The 22,449-nt window shown below is 53.2% G+C and overlaps 2 protein-coding genes across 2 annotated transcripts; both read right to left on the reverse strand.

The window, feature by feature from the left end:
* Positions 1 to 4,665: 4,665 nt before the first annotated feature.
* On the reverse strand, positions 4,666 to 9,591 carry LOC118082642 (uncharacterized). The gene is made up of 5 exons (XM_060273288.1): positions 9,582 to 9,591; positions 7,818 to 8,004; positions 5,989 to 6,713; positions 5,030 to 5,127; positions 4,666 to 4,773 (listed from the first exon to the last, which is right to left on the reverse strand). Exons 1-5 carry the CDS (start codon positions 9,589 to 9,591, stop codon positions 4,666 to 4,668), a joined length of 1,128 nt encoding a protein of 375 aa, XP_060129271.1.
* Positions 9,592 to 11,412: 1,821 nt separating this feature from the next.
* Positions 11,413 to 22,430, reverse strand: GPN1 (GPN-loop GTPase 1). Its single transcript, XM_035110808.2, has 14 exons — positions 21,915 to 22,430; positions 21,737 to 21,830; positions 21,607 to 21,646; positions 20,250 to 20,316; positions 19,734 to 19,771; positions 17,219 to 17,297; positions 17,026 to 17,120; positions 16,596 to 16,641; positions 15,173 to 15,319; positions 14,608 to 14,690; positions 13,813 to 13,852; positions 12,799 to 12,892; positions 12,159 to 12,278; positions 11,413 to 11,872 (listed from the first exon to the last, which is right to left on the reverse strand). The coding sequence occupies exons 1-14, from the start codon at positions 22,017 to 22,019 to the stop codon at positions 11,787 to 11,789; spliced, it is 1,134 nt and encodes a 377-aa protein (XP_034966699.2). The 5' UTR covers positions 22,020 to 22,430; the 3' UTR covers positions 11,413 to 11,786.
* Positions 22,431 to 22,449: the final 19 nt, after the last annotated feature.

Genomic DNA, 22,449 nt, shown 5'->3' on the forward strand with positions numbered 1-22,449 from the left:
CCAATATAGATTACTCACAGTGTAGTCCTCGAATTTATAGATTACTTTGGAAGAATTGATCGCTGATTCTGCTCAGTCTTGCAGCTTCGCGCTATCAGGGTAAGCGTCTTTATCCGATGTGCTGGGGCTCCGACTCCCTCGCTCTGGGGGGGCTCAAAACAGAACCTTGCTGGGGAGGGAGGAGCCCACTTTTTGTGCCCGCCAGACGACCATGCCCCCCAAAAGCTCAATTTGGGGTTCTTGAGGGAGTCCGCTGTGCTGGAGCGGTTTCCCCCGTCCCTGACGCACCAAGGTCCGCTCCACCGAACAGACCTTCGACTGATGGCGGCTCCGCAATCAACCGGAAGTCCTGAAATCTCCTTTCTTATAACTTGAAGCCATAGAATCATAGAATTGGAAGAGACCACAAGGGCCATCCAGTCCAACCCCCTGCCAAGCAGGGGGTTCGAGTCCTGTCCTCCAGAGCAGGAGAAAACAAGCTTGCTCTATGTTCCATGTGACAGACCTTGAGATATTTGAAGATGGCTACCGGTATCCACGGGACGCAGGTGGTGCAGTGGTCTAAACCACTGAGCCTCTTGGGCTTGCCGATCGTAAAGTCAGCAGTTAGAATCTGCACCATGGGGTGAGATCCCGTTGCTCTGTCCCAGCTCCTGCCAACCTAGCAGTTGGAAAGCATACCAGCCTGAGTAGATAGGTACCACGGCGGCGGGAAGGTAAATGGCATTTCCGTGTGCTCTGGCTTCTATCACAGTGTCCCATTGGACCATAAGCGGTTTAGTCCTGCTGGCCACATGACCCAGAAAGCTGTCTGTGGACAAATGCTGGCTCCCTCGGCCTGAAAGCAGACATGAGTGTCCAGGGGTCCTTTATCTTTACCTTTTTTTTACCCTATCTCCTCTCAGTCTCCTCTTTCCCAGGCTAAACATACCCAACTACTTCAACAGAGACAAGTTTTCCTTCCTGGTTCACAATACTAGAGTGCATAGTAATTGAGTGAAGCTGAATGCTGGAAGATTTGGGGTGGACAAATGGAGGCATTTCTTCACACAGCATAAGATGTTGTGATGGCCACCAACTTTTGTGGCTTTGCAAAGGACGAGGCGACCAGGGGCTACTAGCCACGATGGCTCCACAATAACTGCGGTCTCAGAGGTTGCTGCCGATTGCAAGTGTGGAGAGTTGCTGTTGCAATCAGGTCCTGCTTGTGAGGTATTCAGTGCTCTGGTATTCAGAGGAATCCCACCTGCAGCCATGGAAGCAGAATGCAGCATTGTGGCTAGTAGTCATGGAACAGCCAAAAAGTGCCACGAAACGGCACAGAAGTCTATATGAAGAAGGATTTCAGCTTCTAGGGGAACAGTCAGAAGGGGATGGACAGAGGGGTAATGTGAGGTGGCTTCCTGCTCATTTGTGCTCCATGTGAATTTGGTGTCTTTTTCCTCCTGGGGGGCAGTTTGGTTTTTTTGGTCTTAGGCTTGGGGCTGGATGCCTTGCAAAAATCTCGCTTCCAGAAGCTGCTACCAAGCTTGTCTGTTGCATACCTGCAACCATTCTGCAGGACAATGACAGTCCTACAATTATGGGACCCTGAAGCTTGAACTGTTATTGGGGCGGGGCTTCACATTCAGCAATGAGTTCTGGGTCACCCCTGTGACCACCTTCAAGAGGGTCATTCCATAACAGATCACCACAGTTGTTAATTTTTTAAAGGTTTAAAACAAAAACAAAAAACCCCTCAGATGTGAATTAAAATGGCTGCCCTGGATTTTCTCACTTGTCCAAGTCACTGGGGTGAATAAAAATGTCTGATGTCTTATAATTATTGAGCCCCACGTTGGGCGAAAGATTCCTTCCTTGGAGGGGGTTGAACTAGATGACCCTCAGGTTCCTTCCAATTCTATGAATTTATTATTCTATCCAGAGGAGGGCAACCAAAATGGTCAAAAGCCTGGAAACGATGCCTTATGAGGAATGGCTTAGGGAGCAGGGTATGTTTAGCCTGGAGAAGAGAAGGTTAAGGGGTGATATGTTCAAATATATAAAAGGTTGTCATATAGAGGAGGGAGAAAGGTTGTTTTCTGCTGCTCCAGAGAAGCGGACACGGAGCAATGGATTCAAACTACAAGAAAGAAGATTCCACCTAAACATTAGGAAGAACTTCCTGACAGTAAGAGCTGTTCAACAGTGGAATTTGCTGCCAAGGAGTGTGGTGGAGTCTCCTACTTTGGAGGTCTTTAAACAGAGGCTTGACAGCCATATGTCAAGAATGTTTTGATGGTGTTTCCTGCTTGGCAGGGGGTTGGACTGGATGGCCCTTGTGGTCTCTTCCAGTTCTAAGAGTCTATGATTCTATGTCTATGGGCGTGAAGCATCATTGAACGATGAAATAAAACCAAGAAAAGACCACAGTCAATATAATATTCCATCATAGACACCTATGAGAATACATATTACATGAAGCACATTTTATAAAATACTCTTTATTCCAGTCTTGCAGGGGGTTGGACTAGATGACCCTCATGGTCCCTTCCAATTCTAAGATTAGGATTATTTTTTTCTGGTTTTTCAAGCAACATATTCATATATGTTTCCTAGCTACCGGTATATCATGTTCTGGAGACAAGATGGAGAAAGAATTTACAGTAAGTGTTCTACAGCAGAATGCCAAGAGCCTTGGCAGCCCCTGACTCTTCAGCTTTGGGATTGTTGAAAGAAAGTTGAAAGAAAGACCACCCAGAATTAATCCGTTTGAGTCATGTGACTTAAAGGGGGTTGACTGGACCCCATTTTTTAAAGCAACGTGAAACCCTCTAGGATTCAGCTTCAGCTTCATGTTTTTCAAGGAAGATCTGCCTCTGTCTATGCCCTGCAAGGGGGACCTTTTGCCCTCCACCCACTTTGGTGGCCCATGAGATGCCCGTGGGGAGCGCAAAGGGAGCCCTGCCACTCCCACCTGACCACGGCTTGGTCTGGCTGCACCCTTCAGACCCCATCTCTCCTCCTGTCTCCATCTCACCCCCAGGGGCTGCAGGGGTGTTCCAGGCCCCTCACTGCACGCCTCCCCTGGCCAGGCTGCTGCTACTCTAGGGTGCAATTCAGGGCCCGGAAGCCAGGCAGCGTCACCCGCCCCAGCTGGGCCAAGTCATCCGGTGAGCCTTGGTTCATGCGGCGAACGAGGTCCTTCTCAAAGAGCAGTGGATGGTAGGCGCCCAGTGTGCAGGCTTCATCCACAAAGTCCTGGTAGTAGTGGCACCGTGGAGACTGGCGCTGTGAGGGCAGGAACTCATAGACATGGACCAGGTCACAGAGCGATAGCATCAGCACTGTCCCTGGAAGAGGGAGAGACGGAGGTGGGGCCGCTGCAAAGAAGGACCTGCAGGGCGGCAGAGGAAGGGGCCAGGAGGAAGCCTCTTTCACCTGGGCTGGAAAGTTGGTGCTTGATGAGTCCCCCTGAGCATGTGCAAAGTGCCTCACTCTTCATGCTCTGGAGCAGGCATCCCCAAACTTCGGCCCTTCAGATGTTTTGGACTACAATTCCCATCTTCCCCAACCACTGGTCCTGTTAGCTAGGGATCATGGGAGTTGTAGGCCAAAACGTCTGGAGGGCTGCAGTTTGGGGGTGCCTGCTCTGGAGTAACATCAGCCGCCCCCACCCCCAACCAGTGAGAGGAAGGAAAGTAGGGCACAGAGGAGCTCTGAGTAAAAAGGGAGGAAGAGGAAGGGTGCCTCTTAGCCACTGAAAGGGGAGCACCCTTGGGAGACATGGGAGAGGGGAGTGCCTTCCTTACCAAGCAGCCCTGAGAAGGGTGGGTTCCGCTGTACTGCCTCAGGTGCCCCTTCCTGCACCAGCCCCCAGAGCTGCCACTGCACCCGTGGGTGCAGCAGGTGGAGGAGCTGCTGGGGCCTCTGGGAGCGCACTGCGCGGAAGGGTCTGAAGATGGGATAGTCGGGGGCCTCGAACCACTGCTGGGAGAGGAGAAAGGGGAGTGCAGAGCAGAGCAGAGCAGAGCTTCACCCCACCCCACCCCACCCCACCCCACCCCACCCCGTTTGGTGCAAGGCTCTCTTTCTCAAGGAGCCAAATGTGGCTCTTGATTTCCTCCTAGCTGTGGCCTTCATCCTTCAAGCCAGAGGGAAGTTGCAGGGAGTTTCCCTGACAGCCAGCAGGAGGCGCCAGAGAGCCCAAAGCCAGCAGCCAAAGCCCCTTGCCCGAGTTCTAATCCTGGCATTTGCTGTAGTCCATCAAGTCTTGGGAGTGTAATTCAAAGAGGATACCCCTGCCTTCCCCTGGCACCCACGGATCTTGTCCTGCCCCAAGCACAAGACAGAGAGAGGGTCTCACCTCCTGCAGGTCCCCTGGGTAAGGGGCTGGATCCCACGCAACCAAGGCTCCCTGTGCATAGAGTGGGTCATCCAGAAAGTGCTGCTCAGGAGAAGCCATCAGCTATGGGGTAGAGGGTGGCGAGGGTGGCAGGGGGTCAGAACTGGCCTGACTCCAGGATCCCAGAATGTTGCTCAGATGCAAGCAGAGGAGGGGAGGGGAGGGGAGGGGAGGGAGAGTCTCCAGGGTTGATGGCCCTTGTGCGCAGCTTTGTTAGACATGTGGGTTTCTTGCCCAGAGCCCACAAATGCCTGCCATGGGATCACTGAAGCCTAGCAGGGTTAGGGCCCCCTCCACTCTGGGTCTGCAAAGGGCCCCTCGTCCCCCAGGAGCGTGGTCACTGCCACATGGCTCTGGAGCTGGCACAACCCTAACCTGAAGACATGGGCCTGAGTTCACAAAAGTTCCCCTCATAATTAATAACATTTGCTAGTTTTGAAGGCGCCTCAAGCCTCTTTACGCCAGTGGGCTTCAGCCTACCCTAGAGCTGGAGAGCGGGGATTGTGGCTACAGAGCAGTCCAAAGCTTATAACCCCACACACTACAGCCCCACTAGGCTGCCCCCTTGGCTCTTCCCCTTATCGGGCCCAAACCCATATCCACACCCTGCTGTCCTCTCCCAGCCCACCCCCTTTCATTGCCCACCTGGGAATTCACGAGGCGGATGGTAGTTTTGATGCCCACGTCCTGCTCATAGCCAGTAGTTAGGGCTCCGTTGAAACGAAGAACAGCATCATGGGAGTCTAAGAGGAGGAGGAAGAGGAGGGGGAAAATGAGGGCCAGAGGGAGGGAGAGCAGGCAAACCCCTACCCAACCAGGCCCCTTCTTAGACCTGCAGCTCCCTTCCTGGGGAGGGGGGCAGCCAGCCATGCCGGGGGGGGGGCTGCTCAAGCCGTGTCCCAGGGCAGCTGCATCATCAGGGGAACAAGATGGCCCACTTCAAGCAGACTCCCATGAAGGCCAGATAATTACCCATTATTTCAGTATTATTACATATCATTATGTAACTGTAAAGTATTGTTAGGAGTTGAAATGAGCTCCTGTGAGAATTCAGATGGAATTTTACACAAAAGGCACAACCAGGGCTCTCCTACAGGGGTGTTGGAGAGAACAGGCCCAAGGGGAGCCGAGAACCTCCTGCTGCTGCTGTCACTCTGCTGCTAAACTACTTGAAATTGAGACGAGAGAGCCAGGTATACTAGATGGGATAGGAAGAGAACACCCTGTATCAACGGCTAGTAGCCACAAGGGCTCTGCTTTGCCTCCACAGCCAGAGGCAGCCATGCTCTGAATCCCAGCAGGATTCAGGAGGAGAGACTGAGGATCCCGTTTGTGAACTTCCCATAACAGGCACCTGGTTGGCCACTGTGAACAGGATGCAGGCCTAAATGGGCCACCGGCCTGATCCTGCAGGCTCTTATTTTGCTCTGAAACCCAACTATAGCTGGTGACTCCCATGAATGGGAGAGGCAGATTGCTTAATGCTCCCAAGTGCCAGGCCCAGGATGCATGGCGCCCTCTCCTGAAGAGCATGGCATCCCCTCACCCCCCTGGAGGCTGTGCCAGAGCCACCCGCCTGCTCCCTCCCTCCAACCAGCACTCACCAATCTCCTTGCCCAGTCCGGAGCCCAACATGGAGCCAGCAGAGCTGACCACAGCACACTTCCCCAGAGGGCCCAGCTCCTGCCTCAGGCTCCTTCTGGGCAGCAGCCCCCTCCACTCTGGGTCTGCAAAGGGCCCCTCGTCCCCCAGGAGCGTGGTCACTGTCACACGGCTCTGGAGCTGGCACAAGAGCTCTGTCCCAGCGGCATGGGGGTTCCCTCGGTGCTGCGTGGCCCCTGGGGGCACCCGGTACTTATTCATGGCTTGGTAGTTCTGGAAGACTTGCTGAAGGCGGGGGCCCAGCACCCCTGAAGAGAGCTTCTTCTGCCAGGCAGCCCAGGGCAGCGGCTGCAACTGGACAGTCGTCCGGGAGCCCCTCCAGGACCTGCCCAGCCCCTCTGCAAGGCGATGCCAGAATCTCCACAGGCCAGAGAGGAAGAAGTGCCACAATGGAGCCTGCTGGGCAGAGGCAAGGTTGGCAGACCCAGCACCCAGGAGCCGCTGAAGAGTCTGGTTGCTTCCGGAGGGTGGCTGGAGCCTCCGGGAGATAGCAGCAGCTGCAGAGGTCGGGGGTCCTCCTGCCCCATGGTGGGCCAAGCGCAGCATGAGCCCAGACTGCAGGCAGAGCAAGGAGAGCGTGGCCAGGCACAGCAGAGCAAAGCTCAGCCAGGCACAGCCCTGTCCCCATCGCCAGGGGGGGCGCAGGCAGCCCCAGGGGTCCATGGGCCTGTGGAGAGATGGGCACAGCAAGGTGAGACACCTGGGGGTGCCATGGCTCAGTCCTTTGGCCACAGGGTCAGCTACGTGGCTGCAGTAGCAAAGTGCTTGTCAGGGCAGAAGTGCAGCCTGGTTGGAGCAGCTCAAGGCAGACTGGCACCCCCCCCTCCCCCCAGCAAACAGTTTTCTGCCTCTAGAATGCAGGTCCAATGTAACTGCCCTCTTCAGCCTCCAGGCATGTCAAACTGTTTTTAAAAGTAACCAGAATTGCCATTACGATGATTTTGTGGCAATGCGTTCCACAAGTACACACTGTGCAAAGGAACATTTGGTTTTATTTGGCCTGAATGTATGGCTAATACATTTCTCTGGGTGACCAAGAGATGCCCTGCCCTCTCCCTCTCTCTCCACACCCTCCATCATTTCATGAACTTCTCCCCGCATTTTAAATCCCATTCCCCCCCCCCCCAACCCTAAGAGCCCTAAGCGTTGTAATCTGACTGTCCTCGCAGGGGAGGTCCTGGATCGCTTTCCAGCTCCTTTCTGAGGGGCATCGACCAGACCTTCCTCGCTTGCTTCTACTCCAAATATTGGGGAGGGGGGGGTGTCCTAATCTCTGAAGTCCTTTTCCGGGGGCGAGGTTTGAACTTTCTATTTCCCATCTATAAAAAGGACAAAGCCTCGAGCCCGCTAAGGCCTCGGCCGTCACTCGGCGCGGCTTCTGCAAAGGGAAATTCTGCAGCAGCAGCAGCCGCTTCGGGAGAGAAGGGTAAGAAAGTGGGCAGCCCCACGCACGCGGCCCCGCTGCCGGCTTTGAGTCCCGGCAACCCCTTCCTCTGCCCAAAGCTCCGGAGGAAAGCGAACAGGCGGGAGGGAAAAGCCCCCGAAGGCCAGGCAGGGTCGCCCTGTTCTCTGCGCGCTGCTGCGCTCCTGGTGCCGCCGGTCTCCAGCTTAGGGACCTCCCGGCTAGAGACGCGCGGCAGGAACAACAATCAGGCTGCGCCGCCCGCGATGCTGGGCAGTGGGCGGTGGGCGCCTCCCTCCCCCTCCCTCCCCACCCCCACCCGGGGCGCGTACGTGGGCTGCCCCAGGGGAAGGGAACCCCGCCGCTCACCTTCTCCGCCGCCGCATCGCTGCGCTGGCTCCGGGCACCGGCTGCAGCGGTGGGCGGGGCAATGCATCCCCAGCGGAGGCCACGTGCTTGCCCCCCCCCGGCCGCCCCCCGGGAGCCCGCCGATGCCTTCTTTCTAAGCCGGGTCGGCCTCTCTTGCCCTTGAGGCGGCGGACTTTGGCTTCACTGTCTGGTTTCCAAAGGGGAAAAGAGAAGCCGCATTCCCAGCACCCTCGCACTCCTGTCTCAGCGCCGCCTGCACCGGCTTGCTAGTGTTCACCGAAGGGAAGATGGCAGGATCCCCGGCCGGGAACGGGCTCTATGGGGAGCTGCCTTCAAGCGCCAGGCTTGGCGGCAGACCTGCTCTGCATTGCAAAGATGTCTGCGTGCGAGCGTGTCGTGTGAGGCCTGCCCACATCAACCCTGCCATGTGGGAATCCTTGCTTGCAGGCAACCTCAGTGCCTGCAGACAGTCGTGTCGTGCATCCATAGCAGCGACCAGAGGAGGAATGACCGCTGGGAGGAGCGCAGAGAGAAGAACCGCCGGGCGGGGCGCCGGTTTTGCAACTGATTGGTTCAAAATTGGGAAAGGAGTACGACAAGGTTGTATATTGTCTCCCTGCTTATTTAACTTATATGCAGAATTCATCATGCGAAAGGCTGGACTAGATGAATCCCAAGCCGGAATTAAGATTGCCGGAAGAAATATCAACAACCTCAGATATGCAGATGACACAACCTTGATGGCAGAAAGTGAGGAGGAATTAAAGAACCTTTTAATGAGGGTGAAAGAGGAGAGCGCAAAATATGGTCTGAAGCTGAACATCAAAAAAACCAAGATCATGGCCACTGGTCCCATCACCTCCTGGCAAATAGAAGGGGAAGAAATGGAGGCAGTGAGAGATTTTACTTTCTTGGGCTCCTTGATCACTGCAGATGGTGACAGCAGTCACGAAATTAAAAGACGCATGCTTCTTGGGAGAAAAGCAATGACAAACCTAGACAGCATCTTAAAAAGCAGAGACATCACCTTGCCGACAAAGGTCCGTATAGTTAAAGCTATGGTTTTCCCAGTAGTGATGTATGGAAGTGAGAGCTGGACCATCAAGAAGGCTGATCGCCGAAGAATTGATGCTTTTGAATTATGGTGCTGGAGGAGACTCTTGAGAGTCCCATGGACTGCTAGAAGATCAAACCTATCAATTCTTAAGGAAATCAGCCCTGAGTGCTCCCTGGAAGGACAGATCGTGAAGCTGAGGCTCCAATACTTTGGCCACCTCATGAGAAGAGAAGAATCCTTGGAAAAGACCCTGATGTTGGGAAAGATTGAGGGCACTAGGAGAAGGGGACGACAGAGGACAAGATGGTTGGACAGTGTTCTCGAAGCTACGAACATGAGTTTGACCAAACTACGGGAGGCAGTGCAAGACAGGAGTGCCTGGCGTGCTATGGTCCATGGGGTCACGAAGAGTCGGACACGACTAAACGACTAAACAACAACAGCTGGGATCCCTCCTGCCCTTCGATCCCTGCATTCCCAGGGAGCACTTATGTACGGGCACCCTGTTCTTATCACAGCGTCCATTGCCCACTGTAAAATAAAAAAATTCCTTCAGTAGCACCTTAAAGACCAACTAAGTTTTTATTTTGGTATGAGCTTTCGTGTGCATGCACACTCATACCAAAATAAAAACTTAGTTGGTCTTTAAGGTGCTACTGAAGGAATTTTTTTATTTTACTTTGATCCAGACCAACACGGCTACCTACCTGTAACCATTGCCCACTGTGTCATTACAGCTTAAGCATTGTCTAGATCAGGCCCAACTATTCCAGTCTCCTCACAGCGGCTGACTAGGCGCTCCGAAAGGGAAGAAGCGCCCAAGCAGGACCAGACAGCAGCAGCATGTCGTACTCCAGGGGCGTAGCCAGGATCAAAGCTGGGTCTGCGCTGAGTGCAACATCCTCCTTGCTCTCTGGGAACAAGTTTCTTCCCTTGAGGACAAGGGAGCTGTCTGGAAGATGCTCAGAGGACTCCCTGGTCCTGGATGGGGTAACTGTGCCCCTGAAGGACCAGGTGTGCAGCCTGGGAGTCATTTTGGACTCACAGCTGTTCATGGAGGCGCAGGTTAATTCTGTGTCCAGGGCAGCTGTCTACCAGCTCCATCTCGTACACAGGCTGAGACCCTCCCTGCCCGCAGACTGTCTCGCCAGAGTGGTGCATGCTCTGGTTATCTCCCGCTTTGAAGGTGACCCGGAAACTGCAATTAATCCAGAATGCGGCAGCTAGACTGGTGACTGGGAGTGGTTGCCGGAACCACATAACACCTGTCCTGGGAGATCTACATTGGCTCCCAGTAAGTTTCCGAGCACAGTTCAAAGTGTTGGTGTTTACCTTTAAAGCCCTAAACACTGAGATCCAGTGCCAAGGGCCTTCTAGCGGTTCCCTCACTGCGAAAAGTGAGGTTACAGGGAACCAGACAGAGGGCCTTCTCAGTAGTGGCACCCGCCCTATGGAACGCCCTTCCATCAGATGTCAAGGAAATAAGCAGTTATCTTATTTTTAAAAGAAATCTGAAGGCAGCCATGTTTAGGGAAGTTTTTAATATTTAATCCTCTATTGTTTTAATACTCGATTGGGAGCTGCCCAGAGTGGCTGGGGAGACTCAGCCAGATGGGCGGGGTACAATTAATTTATATTATTATTATTATTATTATTAAAGGTAAAGGGACCCCTGACCATTAGGTCCAGTCATGACCGACTCTGGGGTTGCACGCTCATCTCGCATTATTGGCCGAGGGAGCCGGCGTATAGCTTCCAGGTCATGTGGCCAGCATGACAAAGCCACTTCTGGCAAACCAGAGTAGCACATGGAAACGCCGTTTACCTTCCCGCTGTAGCGGTTCCTATTTATCTACTTGCACTTTGACGTGCTTTTGAACTGCTAGGTTGGCAGGAGCTGGGACCAAGCAACGGGAGCTCACCCCGTCACAGGGATTCAAACCGCCAACCTTCTGATCAGCAAGCCCTAGGCTCAGTGGTTTAACCACAGTGCCACCTGGGTCTTATTAATTATTATTATTATTATTATTATTATTATTATTATTATTATTATTATTATTATTATCATCATCATCCCTGGGAGGGGGGATCGGCCTTCTCACAGCTGCCACATAAGGGGGGAATCTGTTACCTCTTTCCCAGTCAGACTCCACCAGCACAGATGTAAAGGTAGGAAATTTGCCCCCCCCCAATCACTGTAGGCTAAACCATGGGCACCACTTTCTTGCCCATCCTCGCTTCGGAGGTTCCTTGGGAGCCCTTGCTTTTCCTCTTATTGGGCTTCTGCCAGCCAGAAGCACTTGCTGCTTCACCCCCAACTCCAGCTCCCTTATTAGAACAGGTGAAAGGAGGACCAGTCCCAACCCAGGCAGATCCTCAGGGAGCCCCCTCCCCTTCTTGCCTTCCAGCCACATCTTCTCCAACCCTCTCAAGATGATCAGGGAAATGGGCCCCCACCCAAGGTTCCCATGCCATTCTGAAAGGCCCCGCCTGCCTCTCCATTGGCATACTCCTCGCAGGAAGAGGCAGAAGCAGCAATTCATAACAAAATATACATTATCTCATGATAACTTACAAACTGAACACATACAATATTACAGTGAAATTCGCAGGGGTCGCTTCAACGCATGCTCTTCCACAATGGGTTGAACCTGCCTCCCCTGGCCAAGGCGGTCTCTGCTGGAGCCTCACCCCCAAACAAAATGGGGTCCATCAATTCCAAGGACTCTGTGTTAATGGGCAGAAGTCTGCAGCCAGCCCTGCTCAGCTCCACCAGCACAGAAGGCAGCACAGAAGGGCGGCCCAAGAATCCTCCTGTGTGGGCACCAAGGAGCCGGGGATGGCCAGTCTCTTGCACAGGGGCCCAACTTCCTCCAGCTCCAGGCCCTCCTTGGTTTCTCCTCTCGCCTCTCCTAGTGGTTGCTTCTGGCCGAGTAGCGCTGCTTCGCCTCCTGCAAGAAGTTCCGGAAGGCGGGTTCTTCGCAGCGCTCCTCCGTCACTAGGGCAGGAGACAAAAAGTGGGTGAAGTGGGTCCCAAAACACCACCAAGGGGGAAGACCATCCTGTAGGGAACAGCCCTGGCCAACCACAGCGGACTTAAAGAGAGCTTGCTACACAAAGTCCCTCTGAGATCAAGGTAAGGACTCATGCTGCACCAACAAACCAGCCACCCCGAAAGGGGATGCAGGCATTCTGGAGGATGCCCCTTCTCCCACTGGTCTCTTGGTTTGCCTTCCCCTCCCCCCAAACCACTGACCCCTCCCAATCTCCAGAGGCCGCCTTACCTTCATGGTCAATGTCATCAGTGTCACTCTCTTGGCCTTCCTCCGACTCCTCTTCCCCCTCCAAAGTTCCTCGGGTCAGAATCAGTGCCGAGGGACCCGCTGCGGATTCTGCTATGGAGCCTGGAGACAAAAGCCAAGTAGCTGCCAAGCCTGTCCTGGCCCCAGACTGTGCCCGCCTGCCAGGGGCCCACCTCTATTGCTCCTGCCCCCACCACAAGGCAATGGGCAAAGCTGTGCCAGGAAGACTCCCATCCTTTGTGCTCAAGAGGGGCTGCGCAGCCATGGCAGGCAGAAGCCACAGGCATAAACAGGGAGAGGCTGGCTGGGAATCCAGGCAGGAGGAGACAGCAGCCGCCTCGTCCAACAGCTACAGCATGAGGCTCCCCAGCTGATCAGCTGAGGAAAGCAGTCAGCCAGGGTACCCAGCACCCTCACACAGCACCCTCTCTGCCTCCCCAGAGCAATGGCTCAAGGGATGGGGGAAAGGTTGGCACTGCCAGCAGCTTCTGGAGCCTCCTCCCTGCTTGAAGGCAAGAGCCAGTGTGTCCACCAGTTGTGGCCCTCAAGCAGCCTCTCTAGCCTTCAAGGCCAGCCCTCCCCGCAAGGCCTCCGCAACCCCACCCCCTTGGCCTTGACTCACCTGAGGCTGCCGCACTGCTCTCCATCGCAAGGGGGCCCAGGTCTCTCTGCAGACGCTGCAGCTGCTCCTGCTGCTGCTGGCTCTCCACCTGCTCCTGCAAGCAAGGAAAGGGAAGGGAAGGGAAGGAAGCAATTCCTGCTGGTCCTCCAGCACAGGTGGGTCCCTGCCTGCCGCCTCCCAGCATGCCCTGGGGGTGCCTAGAGCGCACCTGTGCAGCTCCTAAAGAAACTGCTGCTGCCACCAGCAGCAAAGCTGGTGAGAAGCCAGAGCCCTGCAGGGCCAACAGCAGCTCCGAGTTCTTCAGGTCGGAAGCTGCCTATAAACAGAGACAATAGCAGCCACAGGGATCATGAGCGTGTCCTTCAGAGCCGAGAGAGAGTGGAAGGAGAAAGCACTCAGGACTCCAGTATCTAGAAAGATGTACACCTATGTGCACACATGGACAGAAGGCAGCGGGCTGGGTCATGCAACTGCAGCACACTAAACCCTGAGCCCCATCGCCTGCTTTGAGTTCTTCTGGCAAGGGGAGCAGAAGGGAAGGCAATGGGGAGCCCCCAACATGCTGGCAGGAGATACTCCCTGACCTCCTCCATCAGCTGGTAAGATGGAAGTGCCCGCCTTGAGGCCAAAGGAGGACTTACACAAGTGGAAGGAGCGTCTCCACCCACATTGTCCAGCCTGGACACTGAGGTCCTTCTCAGTAGTGGCGCCCACCCTGTGGAATGCCCTCCCATCCGATGTCCAGGAGATGAAGAACTACACAACTTTAGAAGACGTCTAAAGGCAGCCCTGTATTGGGAAGATTTTAACGTTTGAGGTTTTGTTGTGTTTTTAATATTTTGATGGGAGCCGCCCAGAGAGCCTGGGGCAACCCAGTCAGATAGGTGGGGTACACATAATAAAAAGATAATGATGATGTGGGGGGGAGCCTTTTCACATGTGACTGACTGGGGGCAGGGGAAGCACCAACAGAGGGCAGAGCAACACGCCAAGTGCATCTGCAGACAGACTCACCATTTTCTTCCTTAGGCGCTCATACTCTGGGCGGTATTCTCTGGAGGGAGAAGAGAAATGGGCTTCAGCTGTTTATTCTTGGGCACCCCATCCTCACTCCCAGGCAACCATTGTGGAGACTAGGAGGAGGGCCCCTTCCAGCAAGGACCACAGCCCAGACCTCCAGTCACTGACTCAAAGACAGGGCTGGAATGGGCAGGGGAAGAGACTTCCCGCTGGGCTTCATGTCTTTCCATAGAGCAGCAGAGGGGGGGCTTGCCCCCTCCAAGGCCCCCTGTTCTGGTCACCCTATGCTATATCTAGAGGGATCCCCAAGTGGAATTGCAGGAAGCCTGGGAGTTCATGCAAACTCATCTGGCCCATTGTTCAGGGATGCAGCCCAGCAGGATGGCAGAAGCCTCACTGGGAGGTGGCCTGACAGAGAAGGGGGGGAGAGAAAGGCTTTCATCCCTCTCTTGCAATGCTACAACTTGGGGGCATCCAATGAAGCTGCAAGTCGGAAGACTCAGGACATACAAAAGGAAGGACTTCCTGACACAGCATGCAGTTCAACTCTGGAGCAGTGATGGCCCCCAATTTGAATGGCTTTAGAAGAGGATTAGGACAAGGCACGGAGGATGGCCATCTTCTCCTTCCGCAAGCAGAGGGAGGATGCCTCTAGATGCCAGTTGCTGAGAAAAGCAGGTGTACAGAGGGCTCCTGTTGGCCTCTGGCTCTGCTTTCAGGCATCTGGTTGGCCTCCGTGAGAACTGGACACTGGACTAGGTGACCCCTTACACAAGCGGACTCTCTCACCTCTCATATTCATCAACAGCTTTGGAGAGGAGTTCAAAAAATTCATCCAGCCCTGTCCCCTGGACGGCAGACACACCAACCACCTGCAAGGGAAAGTCCTTCGTTTCAAGCAGGGTTTGTGTGGAGGGTGGGAACTGAGCACAGGAGAGGGGCTTGCAAATACCTTCCTCTGCTCCAGTGGAGCATCAGCACCAGCACATTGCCTAACCAGGGACAGGAGTGACTGGCACAAGCTCCTTTTCCAGAAGAGGAGGTGGCACAGGGGGAGGGACACATCCAAGGCCATCTGGGGGGGGGGATCGGACCTGGCCTCCCTGGACCAAGTCCTGCAAGCATCAACAATAGCCTGTCCAGATGCAACAGCACAGGATACCTGGGCTACTCAGGGTTTGGGGAGGGCGGGTTGCAGAGGAAGGTGCCCCTCCCTCCCTCCTTGGAGCCGCTTCCCTGAAAGTTGGACAGAGTGAAGGTGGGACACAAATGCCAACTTCATGCAATTTCAGGAGTGTGCCTGCAAAGAGGTCCCATTCATCATCCACACGGGGGGGGGGGGAGCCGTGCCCACCTTGAGTGAGTGGTAGAACTCATCCAGCACCAGGCTGAGGGAGCGAGTCAAGTTGCTGACATAGGTGGTCTCCTGGCTGAGGGCTTCCTGGAAGGCTTCAAAGTCTTGCATCCACTCCACAGCAAAGCTGTGGTCAATGATGTCCGTCTGCGTCAGGAAGGCAGAGAGTGAGGGAGGGGGGCAGGGGGCACCGGTGGTCAGCTGCTCCCCAATGCCCCCTCTGGGGCAGGGACCACAGGCTCCACACCATGACGGCTGCTTCTCTTCAGACATGGCAGGCCAGGCCAGGCCAAGAGGCAGCGGCTCCTTCTCCTCCTCCCCCCATTATGAGACAAGGACCAGCGAAACAAGGGAAGGCTGTGGTCACACCCAGAGTGCAAGCTCCACCCTCGAAAGACGCAATGGAACAGCCAAGTTTCATCAGCCCTTCAAGGCACCTGGAGAGCCTTCCATGCCTGCCTGCTCGCCTCCCCCCATCCTGGCAATCTGCCATTCTTCATGGGGGTCAGGCTGCCTTCCTTCCTCTCTGGAAGTGGCAGGCTCTGCTCCAAGAAGCCATCTTCCTGCTGGCTGAACATCCCTTTCTTCATCCTCTTCTTCTGCCGCCCTCACCCAAACACTTTCAAAACAGTTTCTGCTCTCAGACTCAAGTACTTCTGTGCAGCTCTTTGCATGATCTGCACACAACACCAAGCCCTCCCTCTTTCTGTCCAACCCTCACTTTAGGACAGGAGTGGCCACAACAGCACACAATGCCCATCTCCTACCATTGTGTCATGTAGGCCACGGCTGAAGAAGCCAAACCAATGCAAATAACACCTGCGTGACTAGCTGTTCACTTCCTACATCCCACTGTCTACCTATGCTCTGATCTTCTCTCTCTCGCACTGGAATTGTTTGTGACTCTGCCTTTCATAAGGCTTCCACCCAACTCAGCTCCTTTCCCTGTCAGCATATTGGGCCATGGAATCCACCTGACTAGCATTTCTCCAAGCATATTAAAATCAAGTTCCTTAAATGCAAGAAATCTATTTAGCTACACCCCGCTTAAGCTTTCCATAGCAGCCTGAATTCCAGCACACCATGCATGACCACTGTCTGCCGTCGTTCCTGCCCCAAGTTCCCACTGCTTTAAAGCCACTGAACTATTTTTCCCTAGAGGCTGGGCTAATGCCAAGGTCAGTCAATCTCCTCTCTTCCTCCACCTTTTGAAAACACAAGTTGTCCACAAGGCAGGCCAGGAATTGGGTGGGGGAATCCATGCTCAGTGGAGTACGTCTCCCAAAAGATCCCAGGGTGTCCCTGAAGTTCCCCAAAACTACCAGTTCCTGCTTCCCTGAAGCATATGTAACTTGTTTCGGGAAAGCATCATCCAGACGGTCTTCTTGGTTCAAGTCAGACTGGATCAGGGCATTCCACTCACCTTGTTCATGGCCACAATAAAAGGAAGCTTCGTCTTGTACAGGATACTGAGAAGACAACAACAGCATGATCAGGGATGCAGAGATTGCCACTTTAGATCTGGGGTTGCCACAAAGACATTTCACTTAGAAACTCATGCCTGAAAGAGCAGGCAGTCTGTGTGCTTTCCTAGAGAACGCCTAAGAGCAGCAGAAGCGGCTTCTTGCTCAAGGTTCAAGGAAAAGAAGAAGTGAAGAAGCCACCAGAAGAGGGGCTAACAAGACCACCTCCCTGGAATGAGGGAGTTGTCTCTGAGTCTTCTCAGCAGCTACTGAGAGAGCAACCCCCCCCCCCAAACAAAGAACAATAAGAGAGATGCCCTCCAATAATGGGCAAGCCATTATTAAGTGCATAATAAATAAATAACATTACGGAGAGAATCCTCCTCTTACCTGCAGGCGTAAAGCATGTTCGACATGAACGTGACAGGGCTGGTGCTGCGTGACGTGTCCATCACATAAACCACCACGGATGGGAAGGAGGAAGCCTAAATGGGTACATCAAAGGGGGGAGAATTAGCCCAACAGAGCAACCGTCCCCCAGGCACCTCCTGCAAAGGAGGCCAGGTGAGCAGAAGGTCCTCACCAGAGCTTCTGTGATGATGGTGCCGGAAGCAGACCAGGTGAACACCTCAATCTGCCCAGGAGTGTCAATCAGGACGTACCTGCAAGGGAAGAATTTTTTCTCTCTCACTCACATGCCACTTTCTCCAAACACTTCTGCTTGAGGCGCGACGGAAGATACCATCGTTCCAACATCAAGGGGTAATTAGAGGCTGTATGGGAGTAAGCAGCCTCCTGAAATCTCCCCGGAGATGGGGAGAGGCAGTCTCATCTGCAGATGCCTATTTAACTCGGTCCCAAATCGGAAGGAAGGAGGGGCAGGGGGGGCACTGGATGGAAAGCCACTGAGGTGGCCTGGATCTCTCGGACGCTGTCCCCGCCAGGGCGTCAAGTTCCATGATTTGAGATGAAAAATTGGATTTAAATCACGGGCATGGTTCAGACGAAGAGGGGGAAGACTCTGCCAAAAAACCCAGCCATTTAGGATAAGACAATGTGAGGAAACATCACATCAGAGACAGAGTGGTATGTTGGATGGAACAAAAAGGGGAGCGAGACTTTTTAAAAAAAATTTATGCCTTAAGATTTAACTTAACAAAACTCCCTTGGAAGAACCGTTTATAACATCTAGAACAAGCGAGAAACGGAAAGCGGAATTCGTTGATATATATAATATGGTATTTAAAATATAAACTGTGTGGAAAAGGAAATATATACAATTAAGGATTTATTTACTCTTTTTTGATAAGCTTGGAAGATCAAAGGCTCCCCAATGCAGATCTCATCAGTAGCTGGAGCTTGTTAAAATTCCTGGATGGTTTTAAGAAGATTTAGGGGTTGTGACGCAGTTATAACTGGGACTCCACCATCTTGAAGTTAAAACTGGGTTGCAGACAAACAGACATAGGGCGAGGGAGCCACAAATATGTCATTAGATATGTGTTTTGAGTTTGGACTTGACTGACCCTCTCCTGAAAAGACTGTAATCTGCAACCGGCTTGGAGAAATTAATGAGCAGACGCTCGAACAGGATCTACTACTGGATTGTCTGAAGATGGTGGCTGCCAGCATGATAAGACTCTTGGTTGGACTCCGCAGAAATTCCAACGCGGAAGGAGATTGCAATGGAACTGAGGGGGAAGCATAGATATAAAATCCACACAGAAATAGGTATTGTTTGGTTAATCTCGCTTGTGGGAATATCTCAGAAGCTGTGAGAAGATTGAAGGATAATAATAGAATTATTGGAAAATATTTGGACTATATTGGACTATAATGATTAGAAATGATTTCGATTATAATGATTAGAAAGGCAGTAATTTATGAGTGACTAGAACAGTGGTGGCGAACCTGTGACACGCAGAGCCCTCATTGCTGGCACGCGCCCCATCGGCCCATTGTTTCCCCCCCATTTGTTCTCCAGATCCTTTTTGTTGTTGTTGCTGCTGCTGGTAGCCAGAGATTGGTTTTTAACCCTTTCTGTGCTGTTTTTTCTGGCGCTTTGGCAGATTATGCCAGTGCTGCGTGTTAGTTCCAGCAAAGGTATTGTCATTTATTTCTGTTCTCTTCCCCCCCCCCAAATAGCGCAGCAGCTTTGGGGCACCCCCCAAAAAACCTCCAAAACTTTGGTCAGCAGCTCCCCCCAAAAAGCTCAACAACCCTGGGCACTTTGTGATAAATAAGGGTTTTTTGGTTTGGTTAAATAATTAGTTTTTGGTTTATTAAAAACAGTTATATATTACGATTATACATTTTTGTTATTTAAACTATAAATATCGTGAAATTATGGGGTTTTTCTCGAAGTGACACACCACCCAAGTTATGCTCGGTTTTTTGGCGAATTTTGACACACCAAGCTCCAAAGGTTGCCCATCGCTGGACTAGAACCTTCAGAGTCTGAAGCATGAGAAGCATTTTTTTATAAATTTGGCAAAATATTTAGATTACTCGATATGTATTTGTGTAATCTGGAATAATTAATGTGATATGATTGGATTGTTAAAGTAAAAAATTTAATAAAAATGATTTATAAAAACCAAATCACTTTCTCCTAAACAAGCTCACCCACTAATCAGCTAACACCTGGAAGACAGGGTTTAATCGTGCACTGGTTGCACAATCCTGCTCTCATCAGGGAACAGAATTCCACAGCCCAGGCAGCAGAATTTAATCTCCACTCATCAGCTCCTGAGTGGAGATTAAAGATCAGAGTGAGATCAGCACAAAATTGGGGTCTTAATAGGAATGGAGGAGGAGAACTCTCACAAAATCTTCTGCAAGTCTCTTCTCTTTTAAACTCCAGATTTTATTCTTTAATTGTTTTGTAATTATTTTCACTTCCAAGATTAATTATGGTTTGCCTTGAATGCCTCACACTAAGCCAGAAAAGTGGAATGACCCTCTTGAATACATGCACAATAACGTGACGCAGTTCACCCCTTTGTTCTGCTGAAGGTGAGGCTGCATACGCAACTCCCGTCAAGAGGAACTTCCATCACCCCCCACCCCACGTGACACCAGGCTTCCCATTCACTCACTGAGATGCTGCCTGTCGTTTCTCAATGAACTTCATCACCTAGTCAGAAAGAGAAAGATGATTTTAGGTAGAAACAGAGAATTAAAGTTTGCAGTTATGTTCATGATACACAAAAAACCATGAGATAATCAGCATCAGAATTACAGTACAGAATTACCATTATGTGACTAAATCGTTAACTGGGATATAAATAATAATAATAATAATAATAATAATTTTTATTTGTACCCCGCCCACCCTGGCTGGAACCGGGCTCAGGGCGGCTAACATCATAAAACTAACACAGTATACAAAGAACATAAGAACAGGCAATCAATTAATTAAAATACATCTTACAATTAGTTCAGATACAAATTTGCTCTGAGCTTTAGTGTTGATAATAATATGTGGCGCTCTGATGTAGCCCAGAATGTTAAATGCTCATCACTGCTGGAAAATTATCCAAGAGGATATTTGGCAAGTAAAAACTCAAGCTAAATGCAGTACCATTCAGTGAAATTCACCAAGAATTATGTACCTGGTCAAATCTTGTCGCAAAAAGGTTCAGAGAAGTCACAATACCGCCGTTGGGGCCCAGCCCATACCTGGTGCGCATTCAGGAAAGGTTGGTAGAAATCTGAAAGTCACCTGTATCAGCGTATTCCCTTCCCCTTCCTCTACCCCAGACACTCAGACCATTTAAAGCAAAGGTGTCACATAAAACCACATCTGTAGAGATCGCCAGCGTCAGCAGCGACAGCTCCAAAGACACACTGGCAATTTCACCAGCTGCACAAACACCATGCCCAGACTTACCACATCCTTTCAATATTGGTTTTCTCCACCCATCGCAGTGTGCAATCACCCTCTAGCCCAGGGGTAGGCAACCTAAGGCCTGGATGCGACCCAATCACCTTCTCAATCCGGCCCACGGACGGTCCGGGAATTAATGTGTTTTTACATGAGTAGAATGTGTCCTTTCATTTAAAATGCATCTCTGGGTTATTTGTGGGGCATAAAAATTTATTCATTTCCCCCCCCTTCAAAATATAGTCTGGCCCCCCACAAGGTCTGAGGGACAGTGGACCGGCCCCCTGCTGAAAAAGGTTTGCTGACCGCTGCTCTAGCCCATGGGTTGGCAAACTAAGGCCCGCAGGCTGGATCAGGCCCAATTGCCTTCTGAATCCGGTCCGTGGACGGTCCAGGAATCGCCGTGTGGATCACCAGCACGTGCGTTCTTCCCTCTCCCTCACACGGCGGTGGCAGCGCTTCCTCCCTCCCTTCTCCTGGCTTCTCCCCACCCTGCCTAGAGGAGGAAGGGGGCTGGGCTTTACTGGTGGTAGCAGCAGCAGCGCTCAAACAACCGCCATTTTAAGCAGCTCCTCTCTGGAGCCCTTTCACATACCAGTCATCGTCCCTCCGCCGCTGCCCCCAGCCCCTGCTATTGCAAGACACAGGTAAACAGCCACTGGGGCTGGTGGTGTTCTTGCATCATTTTCCCCCCAATATAGTCCGTCCCACCACAAGGTCTGAGGGTCAGTGGACCGGCCCCCTGCTGAAAAAGTTTGCTGACCCCTGCTCCATCCAAAGAAAGCAAAGTCTGGTCCTTGGGACAGGAGGGCCAGGGGTCCTCCTGGCTAGGAAGTGGAGCAGCAGCACCAGGAGGCACGTCCATCATGAAGCAGCTGGCCCAGTCCTGGACCCAACCGTGTTTTCAGACTCTGGCCTGAGCAGGCTCTCCTCAGATGCTCTCTGCTGCCAGGGCTGCCTTTTGGTGCCCAACGCCTCTTGCCCCACACAGCTGGCCCTGCCCACCCCCAGCTAGGGGCCAGGAGACCCTGCCAAGCCCCCATGGCCTCCTGAGGCCCTGTCCCTCCGTTCCCAGGTAAGGATACTGCTTCATGACCTCCTTGTACTTCACGGTGTCTCGGATGTCTGTGGGGAAAAGGAGAGGGAGAGAAATGACGCCCCCCGACCAGGCAGAGGCCAGGCCCGCTCCGCCCCAGCCCCAGCCCCGCCACTCACCGATGTTGGCCGGGAAGGGCAGCTCGCGCACGGCGGGGTCCAGGTTGATGACGTAGGGAGGGCAGCCCCGGCTGTGCAGGTGCGCCGTCAGCCGCTGCGGGAAGAGAAGCGCCGTCAAGCCCGAGGGGAGCCCGGCCCCGCCCGCCCTCCCTCCCTCGCTCCCCGTAGCCCCGCTCACCTGCACTAGCGCCGTCTTGCCCGAGCCGGCCATGCCCAGCACTAGCACGCACACCGGCAGGGGCCCCTCGGTCGAGCTCGCCGCCGCCGCCGCCGCCGCCGCCATGTCGCCTCGCGGTCGCCAGCCCGCTTCCGCTTCCGGCCAAGGGCGTGCTTTTCCTGTCAGGGGCGGTGCCAGAGGGCCGCTCTAGGCCTCAGGGCGGGACAGAGGGACCTCGAGTTTCAAGTGGGCTGCGCTTGCTCCCCTCCCCTTTTCGTCTCTCTGCGTTCTTTTCGACCATAGAGGTGCCCTAGAGAGGCAGAGCGGCCGCCCCGCTACGCGGTCATAGAGCGCAAAACCCGTGCGCGAGTCTGGCCTTCGCCGGAAGTTCGCGCCGTCCTCCCGACCGGCGGTAATGACGTCACGAGGGGAGGGCGAGGGCGTGGCGCCCGGTCCCCGCCTCCTCCTCCGTCACCTTGGCAACGCGAGGCGGGGGGCGGGGCGGGAGCAGCAGTTTCTCTCCCGCTGGAACTCCCGGAGGGGAGGGGGCGGAATG

The sequence above is a fragment of the Zootoca vivipara genome, chromosome 3 (assembly GCF_963506605.1).
Source record: "Zootoca vivipara chromosome 3, rZooViv1.1, whole genome shotgun sequence".
NCBI classification, from domain to species: domain Eukaryota; kingdom Metazoa; phylum Chordata; class Lepidosauria; order Squamata; family Lacertidae; genus Zootoca; species Zootoca vivipara.